The sequence below is a fragment of the Rhinatrema bivittatum genome, chromosome 18, assembly GCF_901001135.1.
Source record: "Rhinatrema bivittatum chromosome 18, aRhiBiv1.1, whole genome shotgun sequence".
NCBI classification, from domain to species: domain Eukaryota; kingdom Metazoa; phylum Chordata; class Amphibia; order Gymnophiona; family Rhinatrematidae; genus Rhinatrema; species Rhinatrema bivittatum.
Genome location: NC_042632.1, coordinates 50,124,560 through 50,139,389, shown reverse-complemented (window position 1 = coordinate 50,139,389; position 14,830 = coordinate 50,124,560). Strand labels below are relative to the sequence as shown.

At 44.1% G+C, this 14,830-nt stretch overlaps 1 protein-coding gene across 1 annotated transcript in view; it reads left to right on the top strand.

Moving 5' to 3' along the window:
- The window catches only part of PDLIM4 (PDZ and LIM domain 4), a 100,771-nt gene that overhangs the window by 71,192 nt on the left and 14,749 nt on the right, over positions 1-14,830 (top strand). Inside the window, exons 4-5 of the mRNA XM_029583855.1 lie at positions 10,332-10,513; positions 12,604-12,761. Coding sequence (XP_029439715.1) covers positions 10,332-10,513; positions 12,604-12,761 — 340 coding nt within the window. The remainder of the gene's footprint in view (positions 1-10,331; positions 10,514-12,603; positions 12,762-14,830) is intronic.

Here is a 14,830-nt window from a genome sequence, read left to right as displayed (position 1 = left end):
GCCCAAAGAACAGGAAGAAACTGCCAAACTGAAAAAAAAAAAAAAAAAAGAATTAGGAGCTGAAAATGAAGGTTTCCAGGCTATGATTTCTGATGTCCAGAGTATGCATCTAGAAATGACAAGCTGGTTACACTTTGCCACAACATTTTGTTAGCAGTTACCAAAGTTTAATAAAATGTAAAGAACCATGCAAAACAAGCTATCTTCTTCCTTCTGAGGATAGACCACCATTTTAGCATTTTATACCCATAATGAATATTTTAACCAAGCTAACCGCGTGATTCAGCTAGATTGAATCTTTACAAGTGGTATATTACATTTAAGTAAATAATTATATAAAAATACCTTCATCTCAGGCTTTCCAAAGAACAATGCCAATATTTTACTCAACTCAACATATAAGAGAATGATTTGTATTGCATAAGCAAGGAATTGCCATTGTGTGTCAGCGTGGTACTGTGTGTCCTGCATTCCCATTCATAGAGTGTCTTGTGATCTGCACCTCTGGTCCACTTCTGCATGGATGAAGAATGATTTCTTCAGCTATACAGCAAGACATCATTATGTATAATCATCATTATTACATCGCAATGATGATCTCCAAGGGTAGGTTAATGGCTTGCTGCAAAATGATCACCTTGCCTAAACATACAGGCTTGCTTTTATTTTTTTCAGCCATGTATAGATTTGCAAAGTATATGTTTGATTGGGTTCATTAGGGTAATGAAGATGATACTCTTTGAAATGATAACAAATGGCTGTTAGATGGAATAAAATATTTCCTTCTCATAAAAAGTATACATGGTGCATGGGAATGACATCATAGGTTGAGAGCCAGGGAGTAGACATGGAGTGGAAACCTCCCTTAAGCATACATTCCTGAGATCATATTTTTTCTGACCTTTATAGCTGGAAAACTGAAGTAGTTACATGTTACATTCGCTATTTCAAATTGGAACTAAAATAGGTCTATTGCTCCAGGATGGAATTTGCTGAAATGTGGTCTGAGACGTTATTTGGGAACTCGCCTACCTTCCTTGACTTTGATGAATACATTTTCATCAGTAGCACAGACTTTAAACTGTGGCTTTTCCAGTGAAGGCGCAGCACAACTATTTTGCACAGAGCCAAATGTTAACATCTGTTCTTTTCTAGGGTACTAAAACTGATACTTTCCGTCAGCAATGCGGGGACTCTTGGGGGCAGCACGGAGACCCTTGCTAAACTATTTTATGAAAACAAAGAGAGCGTCTCGTTGAATGAATCAGACCTGGCAAAAGATGCCTTGCTTTAGAAAGTAGTAGCATGTCACTGCTTTCAGTTGGGTTACATGTTTGCATCCAGTTCTTTTTCAGGCATCTGGATCATTTAAAAATAAATTTGGGAGGTTGTAAAAGTTCTGGCATTCTTCATATGGTTTTCATTACTTAACAGAATCACTTCCTAGGTTCTCTCATAATCCATGCATGGTGTTTGCATCATTTTGCATTTGACTCTGTCAAGAATTCAGAGCTGATGTTTTGCCATCAGGACAGAATGGGAGGTGTCTTTTTCAAAATAGAGCCGTCTCGGTCGCCTCCTTGGATGATTGGAACAGGAGAAAGGTGTACAACAAGTCAATAAATTCCGCAGACTATAGTACGGTCGTTCCCTATATGTAAGGCCAAGGGTATGAAACATAGCTCCTTCTCCGCAGTTTTTTTGCACGCTAAATTTGATCTTCAGTCACACCAGACCATTATTGATAAGTTGTCTCCAGACCCAGTTTGCTAAAGTGCAGATCATTGCCAGATGTTTGATTTTTAAACAAGGAGTACAATGAAGTCAAGAATATTTAATTAAAATAAAGTCAGCTGTTGCCTGTTTACAGAGCTCACAAGCAGGGCTCTGCACTGTATGTACATAAACTCCTTTTACTTTCACAAGTGTTTCGGCTTCAAAGGAGGCATTGTTGGCCGCCATGGACTTTGGATATGGCAGGTTATGACAGCTTTTAAATAAATGAAATAAATACAAATAAAGCCATATGGCTGCTTTGTGGATCATTTTTAGTAGAAGAAGATTTTTTTCAGAATAGCCTACAGGGAAAATGTAAATTCCTAATCCGTCTGCCATAAGGAGGACTGTCAGCAAAATTCCACTATGAACCAGTGAAGGTCACCATCTCATCATGGAACCTGTCGGCAGGAAGCAAAACATCATCAAAGTGTTCCATAACTTACAGAGATAACCTCTAATACCAGCCTGCGACCACAGGGCATAAGCATCCAGAATCTTTCATTCTATCTAAAGAATAAATTGTGACGCGCTAGGAACAAAAATACCACCTCTGGAGTCTTGCAGCCAGAATAAGACGGTGTCCCCGGTTCACGTCTCCTGAAGTATTCAGGGGCAATCTTCGATGGGTGCCCACAGTGGCAAAGTCAACGGGAGGTCTTAATGCGTACCCTTTGGTTTCAAAGGGAAACTATGCAGTTTACGTATATGATGTGTGTTAAAACTGGCCGCATAATCTGCACTCGCTTTTTTGTGTAGGCAGCCAAGGGAGGGAAAATATTGTGCGCAATTTTGAAAATGTCAGGCATGCATGATAGTTTTGTCCCTCCTCCAAACATGTCCAGCTATTCTTAAAGCTAGTAAAAGTGCTCATGTGGTGCACCGAATGCCTACTTTTGGCCACATTTAAGGAGGGTGGTTTTGAGCTGGGCCAGTTACTGAATAAAGGCTTTGGAAATTGCCCTCCATGTGCAGATTTGACTCTGTTAACAAAGGAGCTCTTTGCCAGATGTAAAAGGATGAAAGCCTTTTGAGGGCACAGCTGACTTCTGAAGCTTGAGCACAAGTCATGAACTGAATTTAGTGGGAGAACTCCTGGAAAATTAGCAGCCCACGAAAACTTAAAGGAGCCCTTCTGGGCTAGTGGGGAAAACTGATTTCAGCACTGAACAAATGTGGCACCTAAAGGGACTCTGAATGGAAAGCGAAAGAATGCCAGGTCTGTTCATTAAGACAAAACCCACTCATAACTTCTGGCTTATTTGCCAGTGTGAGCTGATCCACTGGGCATTATAAAAAAAAAATCCCCCCCCCCCCCCCAACAACTAAGAACAATTTTAAATTGCACAGAATTCTTAATCCGCATGGTAAAAGGAAAGAAATGTGTAATCTCTTCCATACCCCATCCTTTCAAGTACTAGAAAACATTCCGACATTCCCTCTGTTTTTAAGTGCTTTGCATAACATCTTTGCTTGCAGATTGGTTTGTGAGGAGACTGGTGCGCTGGCTGGGCTTTATAATGAGATATTCTAGTGGAATTCTGTAACACTGAGAACCAGACTACACATGCCAGAAAGGCCCCCTTCCCAGGCACAGAGAGGGGAATTTTCGGAGCAGTTTTACCTGGGTGAATAAGCTTGTGCAGGTTGCTCTCACTCAGTCTGACTGAAAGGATGCATCGGTCTCCGTGGCGTGCACGCTTTTGACTGGACCGTGAGGAGGCCGGCACGGGCCAGGGAAGGAGAACGGTGCCCTTGAGTGACACGGAAGGCTGTCCGGCCCATCCGGTCTTCCCGTTTGCACCAGCTCATGCGCTCTTTTGCCCCCATTCGGTTACCTGCGCAATAAAAGCCGATGCAAAGCACGTGGCTGCTTCTACCGTGGGCATCCTTGAAACAGCCTGGGCAGATTCGTTTTGAAAACCATGCACACACTTTCTGCCACTGTGCAGGCTCTTCAGAAACTGCTCCGCGAAGCATAAATGCAATAACTTGTTTGTACTGCTACTTATACGTTATTTATTTTCTAATTGGCTAAAAAGGACCACTTTCATTTTGGAGAAAATTGGCGCCACAGAGCAGGAAAGCCTTCGTGAATGCCCTTCAAAGGAGTTCACTGCGATGGAGACGACACTGCTGCTGCTTGTAACAGAGCCCTGCTAAAAGCTTTCCATTCATAACCTGTCAAAAAGACTTCTTAACTTAGCTGTTGAGTGGGCACAAGAAGATTTATGGATCCTGTGAAGAGACAGACAGACAGAAGGAGGGAGGGAGAGAGAGAGAGAGGGCGAGTGCTTTGCTTACAGAGAGAGACTGAGAGATTGCTGTGCACAGGGAGAGAAAGAGAGACACTGCTGCATCTATGGAGAGAAAAAGTGCGCTGTTAAAATGATGCTAATTAAATGCTGGTTTAACAGTGCAGGTTTGCATTCTTGAAGAGGTTTTAGTCTGATATACGTTGCGTATTTATAGGGATACGCAGGCCCAACATTTTTGTTTTGGTTTCTTCTGCATTTTTAGGGGGTGATGTTTTTTGATTTTCATTTGTTTAATTTTATTTATTTTTTTTTTTTAATACAGTTCATTTATCAAACCAAAGAAAAAAAAAAAAGCACATAAAAAAAAACCTGAAACAGGCCTCCATGGCCCTCGCTGACCCTTTCCCACTTCAAATAAAGGTAACCCGGATCTCCATGGCCCTGTCGACAGCAATCCCCCCAAGGAAGAAAAGGAATCTGGTCCTACCCAGCCGGGGCCTCCTGGAGCCCTTCCAACCTCCTCCCCCCATCAGCCCCCAGGATTAATTTCTGGGGCCGCAGAGGTCCATGGTTTCCTTTTAACCCTTTGTGGGGGCTTCTAAGTGTCCAGAAGGCATGAGCTGACTCCCCTGGCTGGGAGACTGAAAAATACCAGCGGCCATACAGCAAAATGGCAGCGCTGCACCCGAGGCAGGCACCAAAGTGACTTCATGTCTGCCTCAGTGCAGCCGGCACCATCTTTTGATCTGTCGCCAGCCAGGACAGGAGCGAGTGGTGATCGCCACTGCCCTTTGGACACTGGGAGCCACCACCAAGGGGTTAGCTTTTATGGGGGCTGGGGGTGAGAGGTCAGAGAGGGATGGAAGAAGGGAAGATGCCAAAATTCCTCAGGGCACTTTGTTCTTAAGTTGCAAATTTGTTATATTCAACATCTCTCCAAGAAATATACAAGGCAGCGTGGTTGCAATAAGTGAATCATAAAAGGCCTTCCAGTGATAAGGGGAAGGGGTGAGACACTTTGGGACTGGTGAAAACGGATTAAATGAAGACCTGGCTTTCCATAAAGTTATATTGCCTGTCACCTTCTGATCCCCCATCAAACTTCCCTCATCCCTTCCCTTTCACCCTATCATTGGAAGGCCTTTTATGAATCACTTACTGCAACCATGCTACCTTATATCTATTCATGTATCTGATTTATATTCCCCTTCCCAGGCACTTCAAAGCGGATTACATTCAGGAACTGTAGGCATGTTTCCTGGTAAAATGCCATCATTTGCTCATCTGAATTCTGACCTCAAAAGGTAGTCAAGAAATGTACGAAGTTAGCCCAATGAAAAGTTCTCACCTTATATGTGGTTTTATTGTTTTTATGTGTTAATCCTTATTTCTGTGCATATAGTAAGGGACCCTAGTGATATCCTTCCAAAAGTAAAAATTGCTTTTCAGTCTATGGTCACCAAGAGATATGCAAAATAAAGACCATGTTGCTAAAACCCATGGCATTTCCACAGTAAAAAAAACAAAATAACTTGAAATGGTATAAGTAGGATGATTCACTAACAATCAGTAATCTGTGACATACATTAACGTCTGTTAAACACAAGATAATATGAGTTACCTGTATTTGCTGCAGGTCCCGTTATTTCCAATGGGGCCTATTCACCAAGGCATGTTAACCTGCATTAATGGTTACTGCAGATCAGTGAATCAGCCCCAAAATTAGGAATAGAAAATGTTGTTTTACTTTACCAGGCTGGTGGTTGGTGAGCAACATAATCTTGATCCTAGCTGTTCTGGATTGGATTTAGCAGATGCCTTTTTCATTGGTAGCTCAAGATGAGTTACATTCAAGTACTGGAAGTGTTTCCCTGACCCTGGATCTGAGGTAACAGAGGGTGAAGTGACTTGCCCCCATGTCATGAAGACTGTCAGAGAGATCTGATCGCTGGGTTTCCTGAGTCTCAGTCTGGTGCTTTAACCACTAGGCTACTCCCTTCTGCAAAAATGGTCACCAGACCTGGTTCAATTAGCAATGAGACTAAAAATAATCCCAAGTATGAATGCAGTGTTCAGAGGAACGGAACGGCATGGGTGGCAGTCTGAGATGCATTAGAGCAGGATAATTCATGGAGCTGGGCAGTAAAGATCCCTAGGAAATGAACTTTGGAAAAATGACTTCTTTTTAGGATTATCTGAGTGCGTGTATACAAAAATTCTATTCCACTAATTTAAAAAAAGGGAACTTTAAAATGCACATGGTATACTTTCAAAATCATAAGCAGCTTCCTCTCACTTAAATGGCGTAAGAAGAGGTGCTGATTGCAGCTGAAATCCATCTAGAATAAATCTGATCATTTTTAAAGTTAAGACATAAGCTCCCTAGAGACTTTGTGTGATGGGAACCATCTGCTGGGAGATTTGCTTCCCCATCTCTGCTATCAAATGGACTGTTTTTTAGCTGTGAACAGCAGCACAGACTAGAGATGGGCCAAGTAACTGTAGACTGAGATCTCAATCCTAACCCCCCCATCTGCAATCCAGGAACTGAGGGTACAAATTGCAATGTGGAGTTTAGGGGTGCAATTAGTGATGGTGATTAATGCAATGATTCAATGCATATCCAGCATAGCTCTCTGCTTCAACGGCAGGGGAGAAGAAAAACTGATACTTCATGCATATCCAGCATAGCTCTCTGCTTCAACGGCAGGGGAGAAGAAAAACTGATACTTCACGCATATCCAGCATAGCTCTCTGCTTCAACGGCAGGGGAGAAGAAAAACTGATACTTCACGCATATCCAGCATAGCTCTCTGCTTCAACGGCAGGGGAGAAGAAAAACTGATACTTCACGCATATCCAGCATAGCTCTCTGCTTCAACGGCAGGGGAGAAGAAAAACTGATACTTCACGCATATCCAGCATAGCTCTCTGCTTCAACGGCGGGGAGAAGAAAAACTGATACTTCACGCATATCCAGCATAGCTCTCTGCTTCAACAGCAGGGGAGAAGAAAAAAGGATTCGCACTCACAAAGCGGGGAGTAGCTGGCTTGTTACGGCGGTTACTACCCCAAATCAAATAAGCCTGATACTTCACTTTCAATGCATTTCCAGCATAGCTCTCTGCTTTAACAGCAGGGGAGAAGAAAAACTGATACTTCACGCATATCCAGCATAGCTCTCTGCTTCAACGGCAGGGGAGAAGAAAAACTGATACTACACGCATATCCAGCATAGCTCCCTGCTTCAACGGCAGGGGAGAAGAAAAACAACCAATAAGGGCTGAATAACACAGTCTGGGTAAAACAAATAAGCATGGGTGTAGCTTGCTTATTGCAGCGGTTACTTCCCCTACTACCCCTAACTAATCAAGCTAGATATTTCACTTGGTTGCAGCTCCATCACTGCTCTCTACATTAATGGTGGGGGTGGAAGGGAAATAGAACCAAAGAGCTAAGAGAAACAGATAAGTATGAGAAAAAATGTGAAGCTTGCTGGGCAGACTGGATGGGCCGTTTGGTCTTCTGTCGTCATTTCTATGTTTCTATGTTTCTATGTCTCATGCAAGCCACTTAAAAAAAAATTCTCAGTATCCATAGTCATCCGTGGCAACCCTGAAGCTTCCTGTGAGCACTGGCTGAGTGCCCGCTGAGATCCAGCACTGCCCAGCAGACTCCGCCACAGATTCTAGGTGTAAAAACGTAACTTGGGCAGATTTTGCATTTAAAAGGACCCTTTTCAAGAAGGAATCCTTGTTGCAGTCTTTCAGCTGCATTTAATTTCTCAGAAAAATATCAAAAGAGCACAGCCTCCTGAAATTGTCTCGGACTTTTCCTTTTCAGAATTCGCTTTCTGTTCTGGATCAAATCTTTGTCTGGATCAACCTTTGTTAGTGTACATGGAGGTCAAGATAAAAAAAAAAAAAAAAAGTTGCACTCCCAAATTTAGCTGAACATAGGGTCCTAAGTTTGCTGGAAACAGAAGACTAACTTTAGGCTTCTAAAACTGAGGCCACTTAATTTTGAAGCCTGCCAGTCACGTACCTAAGTTAGATGCCTCCTGCTGGAAGTTAGTGCGCCGTGGCTGCCGCTTAATGTGTTGGAAGAGAATCTGGATCCTTTGACCTAGACACGAAGAATCGCTATAATTTACGCCGTATCAGCCCCCTGAGGAAGGAGGTTTTTGCGAAACACGAATCGTGTCGGGCATTTTGGCATGAATATTACGTGCTGGCAAACTAAGACGCAACTTCAAGATAAGTGTCTGTGGTAATTTATTAATGCAATCATTTTAAATACAAAAAAGAAAAAATGCAAAAATATGTTTAGGAAACCGATGATTAAAAAATAGTTGGGCATCTATTCACCGTTAGTGGTTCAAAGACAATTACTATTTTTATAAACCACATATACATGATTTCCTTTGATGCCTAATTATATATGAAGGCTTTTTCCCGATATATATATATATATATATATATATATGGCTTTCTGATTGATTTGAGGAAGTGTTAGTATTGAGCACCTAACTTCTTTCTAGCAGCTTGATCCCTCCCCTGGCCTGCCCACTTTACAGGCACCTAAATTTAGGAGCTGAGATGGAATTTTCAGTTTGCCAGAGGCACCTAAGGTCTTTTGAATATCCACCTCACAGTGATCAGGGAGGACAAGAACATAGCCCTAACGGGGCAACACAGGGCAACTGCCTTGCGCGCCAAATACACAGGCCAAGGAGAAGCCCGCTGCAGCCGTCCACTTCAAAGGGACACTGGAGGGGGGGTGTGTGGAGGCAGAGGGACTTCACCCGCTAGCTGATCGCCAGATTCTCCCAGCCCCCGCTCTCCCATCCTGCCTATTGGTGCCCGAATCCTGACTCCGGCCCTAGGTCCAACCTCACCCATTTTCCCATTTTTGCCCAAGCATAAAACGGTTTTAAGAACCGATGGGCGCATGGGGACCGGGTTTGTGCCGGCCTCGGGTCTTGTCTGAGGAATGCCAGAAAAGAACAGGAGGCGAGTATGGATTTGGGGAAAGAGGCTGTTTAGCGGAGGGGGGGGCTCAAGGAGCATCTGCAGTGACCCCCTCCTCCTCCTGGGTGCTTCAGATATTAAGGTGATGATCAGAGCTGACTCAAGGGGTGGGCAAGCAGGGAGGGGGACGTCGGCCGTCAGTCTCGGAGCGCAGGGATCCCAAAGGGAAGGGGAAGCGCCAAGGAATTAAACGTTTGCCCTGGGTTCAGTTCTGTCCAGGGACTGCCCTGGTGCAAAGAATTAAACGTTTGCCCTGGGTTCAGTTCTGTCCAGGGACTGCCCTGGTGCAAGGAATTAAATGTTTGCCCTGGGTTCAGTTCTGTCCAGGGACTGCCCTGGTGCAAGGAATTAAACGTTTGCCCTGGGTTCAGTTCTGTCCAGGGACTGCCCTGGTGCAAGGAATTAAACGTTTGCCCTGGGTTCAGTTCTGTCCAGGGACTGCCCTGGTGCAAGCTTCCGCTACTCGGCAAAGCTCAGATGTTTCCTGATGTTTGGTGTTTCAAAATGAATTTGGCTGAATGGAATCCTAAGTGCCTTACGATCGTTTTTTTACTTTTTAGATTGGATTTTGTGTGGATTTCTTTTTGTGTTTGCAGATAAGGGCTGTAAGTCTCATTTTGCGTCCAGGTAGCCAAAATCGTTAGGCCTCAAGTCCTGCAGAGATCGCCTGCTGCTCTGTGGAGAGCCTCTGTTGGCTAATCTGATTGGCTCGCTCTGAGCTTTACTCATGTGAGGCTCCCTGTGCAGAAAACAAAAAAAAAAAAAATTTAACATTTTGCACTGAGGCCCTAAATCACATGGGCCCTCCAGCCGCCATGAAGGAGTCCAAACAAGGTAACGATTGTTTCAGGATCTGCACTGTCTAATGTGGACAGTTTCAACTGATCTGTGTCCAAAAATATATAATGAAGGTGCAGGAGGCCAGCCTGGTGACTCAACGGTTTGAAACTGCTAATCCTGTCTGGCCTGCCCCACACCACTCATAGGAGAGGGGAGTGTTGTAGGCATTGTGGAGTAGTTGCACAAAGACACATTAAGAAAAAAAACCCCATAAAATCGTGACATTCTTACCTGTGTGATTTCAAAGCTGCACTCTCTCTCTCTCTCAGTTGGTTTAAATTCTGCTTTCTCCTCCCGTCCGTCTTTCTAGCATACAGCCACGTACGGCTGGCGGCGTCACTCTCCGCGGCTGAGTTCCAAGAACTGCAGAGTAGGTTTCTGTGTGTTTAATCACATGCCGGGTTTTTTTTTCCCCTCCCCTCCGCAGGATAATGTATCTCCTGGAAGCACTCAGCACAGAAAGTCAGTGCCCGTGTCTCCTGGAAGCCCGAGTGGGAGCAAGCCGATGCTAAACATGCAGTATAATAATCCGGCCAAGCTTTACTCGAACAACGTGGAGGCCAGTTTGCCGACACACATGAGTGGACTGCAGATTGGTTCTCCCCAAAGGTACGTAAGAGCGAGGACAACTTTGACATGTTATACGGTTTTTAACAGTTGCTCTTGATTTGGGCTTTAGAGCAATTTCCCTAGCGGCCTGTACTCACTAGATATGGACACATTTAAATGGTCGGCATCCCCAGGAGGGGAGAAGACTTAGCCAGCTAAGTGGTTATCCCCGTGTGCAGGAATAGCTTACATTTTATTATTAATATTTGATTATCCGCCTTTTGTTAACCCACACGGCTATGTTATTTACCAATTAGATGGAAGGTAATTTACAGCCGTAACCTAGCTGGCTGTATTTGGGTGAAGTATGGCACGTGGACCATTGGGCTCGTGCACTGTCATAAGTCGTGGTCACTGAAAAGTTGGGAGGTTGCACTAGTGACTCCTCTAGGCAGGCCCAAATCAATATTCTAGCTGAGCATCTTGCCGCTGAACAGCTTAATGAATATTCATCCCAGTGCTCAGGGCCAGTGCAAGAATATTTGGCACCCTAGGAGAGCCTTCGGACAGGCACCCCCCCTCTCCAACTTATCTATTGGTGGCAGCTCCGGCACAGCATGCCCTCCTTCCGGTGGCACGGTGCTCCCTTCTTTAGCAGTATTAGATCTGGCACAACACCCTTCTATGCCTTGTGTTGGCAGAATTTTGCCGCCCCCAAAATTCTGGCACTAGTTTGCCTAATGGAAGCACCAGCCCTGCCAGTGCTGTAAACCAGATTGCTTCTCACGGGCACCAAACTGAACGCTGTTTCTGGTACGTTAAAACTCCTGCATTCCAAGAAACTAGTCCACCAAATCTGACCACATTGCATTCGAATATTGGTAATTAGAGTGCTGCTTCAGGGCATCTGCAAGCAGGAATAGACTGAAGCTCCCCACTGTAGCCTGTCCATGTCCGTGGGCATCTAATTTTCAGCCACCACACATGCAAACTAATCTTTTTCTTTTGTTTGGATGTTAATCTCACTGGTGCCAATGATGGAATAGCTGCACTTCCTAATGCCAAGAAGAAAAAAATATTGAAGTTAATTACAGTGAAGAAAGAATAACAATTGATAAATTTGACAGTTGTTAAACTGGAAATACTCTTCCTGGGGAAAAAAATCTGATTACTCTGCCGCAGACCCCCAAAACCCCGAGCAGTGCTTCTGCAGCAGTGTTTGAGACGGCTGCTCTTATTTAAATAAATAAATAAATAAATGTCACCGATGACCAATGAATTTGCATCTCAGCATTCCCAACTGGTTCTTTGCAGATGTTGAGCGATGCCAATAGCTTTATAGTGCTTACAGAGAAGAAAACATGTCCGTCAAGCCCACTCGACCCAGTTAAATCACTTATTTGATGTGACCCAACCTCTTTAAGGCTTTGTACCCTCCCTTCTACTTTGCTGGTAAAGCACAAAATATACAGGGGACATATTCTGAAGCAGTGGAGTAGCCTAGGGAGTAGAGCAGGCAAGCCAGGGTTCAAATCCCCACGTCCCTTACTGATGCTTCTTGTGACCTTGGTAAGTCGCTTCCTTCTCTTTTTTGCCTCTGGTACCAACTTAGGACCTGATTTACTAAGCATTTTTCCCATAGACACAGAAGGGGAGAAAACCTTTAGGGTACATTTTGAGCTACCTCTAAGTTAGCCGATTATGTCTAACTATCTAACTTTAGGACAGCCCTGTGGGCGGACCAGAGTTAGCCGCGTAATTTATACAGCTAACTCCGCTCCGTCCGGAAATGCCTCCCGCCTGCCCCCGGAACGCCCCCGACAAGCTAGGTGGCCAGAATTTAGCTGCATACGGCTTTCAATATCGCCGGGTAGTGTAGAATACGGATCTCACAGTAAATAGACCCCTTAGATTGTGAGCCCTCTGAGGCAGGGAAGTGCCTACTGTACCTGAATACACTGCAACCGGGCCTGGGATTGGGAAGACGCATAGTTAAATTTCAAATCATTTGAGAACTTTATCAGCTTTTGCGCTTTCTTAGCAAGATGTACCACGATGATAACGTTTATTTCTGTCTGAAAAGCACAATCACGTTTACGTTTCCATCTGTTACCTCGGCTGAAACTTGGCGCCTGTTTTGTTTTCACCAGTGCCGATCCCCTGCGATCCCCCCTAAGAAGCAAAAATGGAATTGACATGCAGTCAGATGTGTATAAGATGCTCCAGGATTATGATGAGCCCGTGACGCAGCCCAAACAATCCGGATCCTTCAAATATCTGCAGGGCATGTTAGAAGCTGGCGAGAATGGTAAGGATCATTATGGCGCCGCCTACAAATGGAGCCAAAAACCTTATGAGTGAGCTTCCCCCGCCCAGAACCCCTGTAAATACTGTAGTGCTGTTCCAGGTCGTCGTACTCCACACATTAGTGAAACTGAATCTTCATTTTTAAAACAAGAAGGAAAAAGTCCTAGAAGCCACAATCTGTTAATGAGATAGTTTTCTGTATTGGTTTTTACACCATCGGGTCAATCTATGTCATCCTTCGGGGAAAGTGTCAGAAGCACCAGCACCGGGGAACTACTTTGTGTGGCCCTCGATGCTCAACTAACAGACTCCAAAGACACAGGACAGAAGGCAGAGTTTCCTGCCTTCCCCCAAACTCCTGCAGAGAGATGAAAAACTGGACTTCTCTCTCTCTTAGCTTCAAACCGCCTGACCAACACCCTGGACTGCACCGTGGAGGCCGCTCCCGGAGCAGAGTGCCACGGCAGATGGGTTTAATCCTCTCACTGCTCTGACAACCACAATATGTCCTCCACTGGGCATACAATACATCTCAAAGTATTCAAAACAAAAGCCCATATTAACCCATACCCAAAAAGGTCATTTTATATAATCACTACCGCAGAGCTCCATTGGGATCCTTATGAGGGGAATTTGTCCTAGTCAGTAGGAGCAAGCAGTGGAGAGTGGAGGAATGTACCATCTCGCCATAGCTCCCCCCCCCCCCCCAGGAGGCTGCTGGAGTGGTTGATTCCTGCCTGTATATTGGCAGGTGACCCCCCCTTGTTGTAATTTGGATTTTTGCTCTGGAGTTGGAAGGAGAAGGAGCTGAGTTTTGCTGACAGGCTTAGAAAACAGAAATCAGTTAATGTTGACTCAAATCCAGAGGTTCATGGAAAGGCTCTTAGTGAGTTTTCAGTGTTTTGTCTTAAGTATGATCTTTATTTGGGAGAAGCTTTTGTCTTTCTGCCTGAGAGAGAAGTGGGGAGAAGAAGGATTTCCCCCTCTTTTCAGTAGTTTTGGATCCTTCAGATTGAAAGAAATTATCTTAAATAAAGTCATTTTCAAAAACTGGTTCTGAGACAAGGAAAACATAGATACTTTTTTAACCTTGCGTAATGCATTTCTTGGTAAGTAGTAGTATTTGTGGTTTTATTGATCCCTTCATAAAATCAATAGTTGCAAATCAAATGTGCAGCATCCCATGAACTGGAACGGAAAAAGTGCTGGAAACGAGGCAATTCAGATAACATGGATGAGAACATGCAGATGTAATGAAAGGGGGGTTTAAAAAAACTTTTTATAGAGAGATCACCAAAAAATGCAGTAAAGCTGGGTGGCTTTCTTTTACTGAATGTAGTTTTGCTTGATGTATTCATCTGATATAGGTCATGTTACATGATCCATCGTGTACTCTTCAAAAATGTGTTGTGAAGCAACATAAATCACTTTCTCTACATAAAAAAGACATCAATAAGAGTCCTCTTGGGTTTCACATTTCAAAATTCCTTCTTCAAGTAAAACGACAATCTTGAAGCTTGTTTCCCACATGGTCCAATCAGGCCATTCAGTAGACTGTGCCCATTGTTGACTGGCATCACATTTTTCATTCATTCTGTATGCTACACCTTTCCCTTTGACTCTGCACTGAAGTGCAAACAGTGAACATAAGAACCGGGTCAGACCAAGGGTCCATCAAGTCCAGTGTCCTGTTTCCAACAGTAGCCAGCACATGCCACAAGTGGTGCAGTGCTTCTCAGACGTGGTCTCCAGGAATGAAGGTTTCAGTTAAAGTTGAATGAGTATTTTAGGGGAAAAAAAATTTGTCAACGTGGCTATTGGCAAAAGCTGGAGGCCACACTCTGAGGCCACAAAACATTTGTTGAGGGAACTTCTGAGCTAGTTTATAACATCTGCATACAAAAATATGTGCAAATCTAATGAGTTTTCAGAGCCTCCATTGTATACTAAGTTAGTCCAATGGCAGTGTCTAGGCTTACGGGACATCAATCCTTCCCTCGTAGCACTGTATGGCATTCAGTCATATTAGAAAGGCAAACACGTGTAATTTGTACTGTCTTTCTTCAGCTT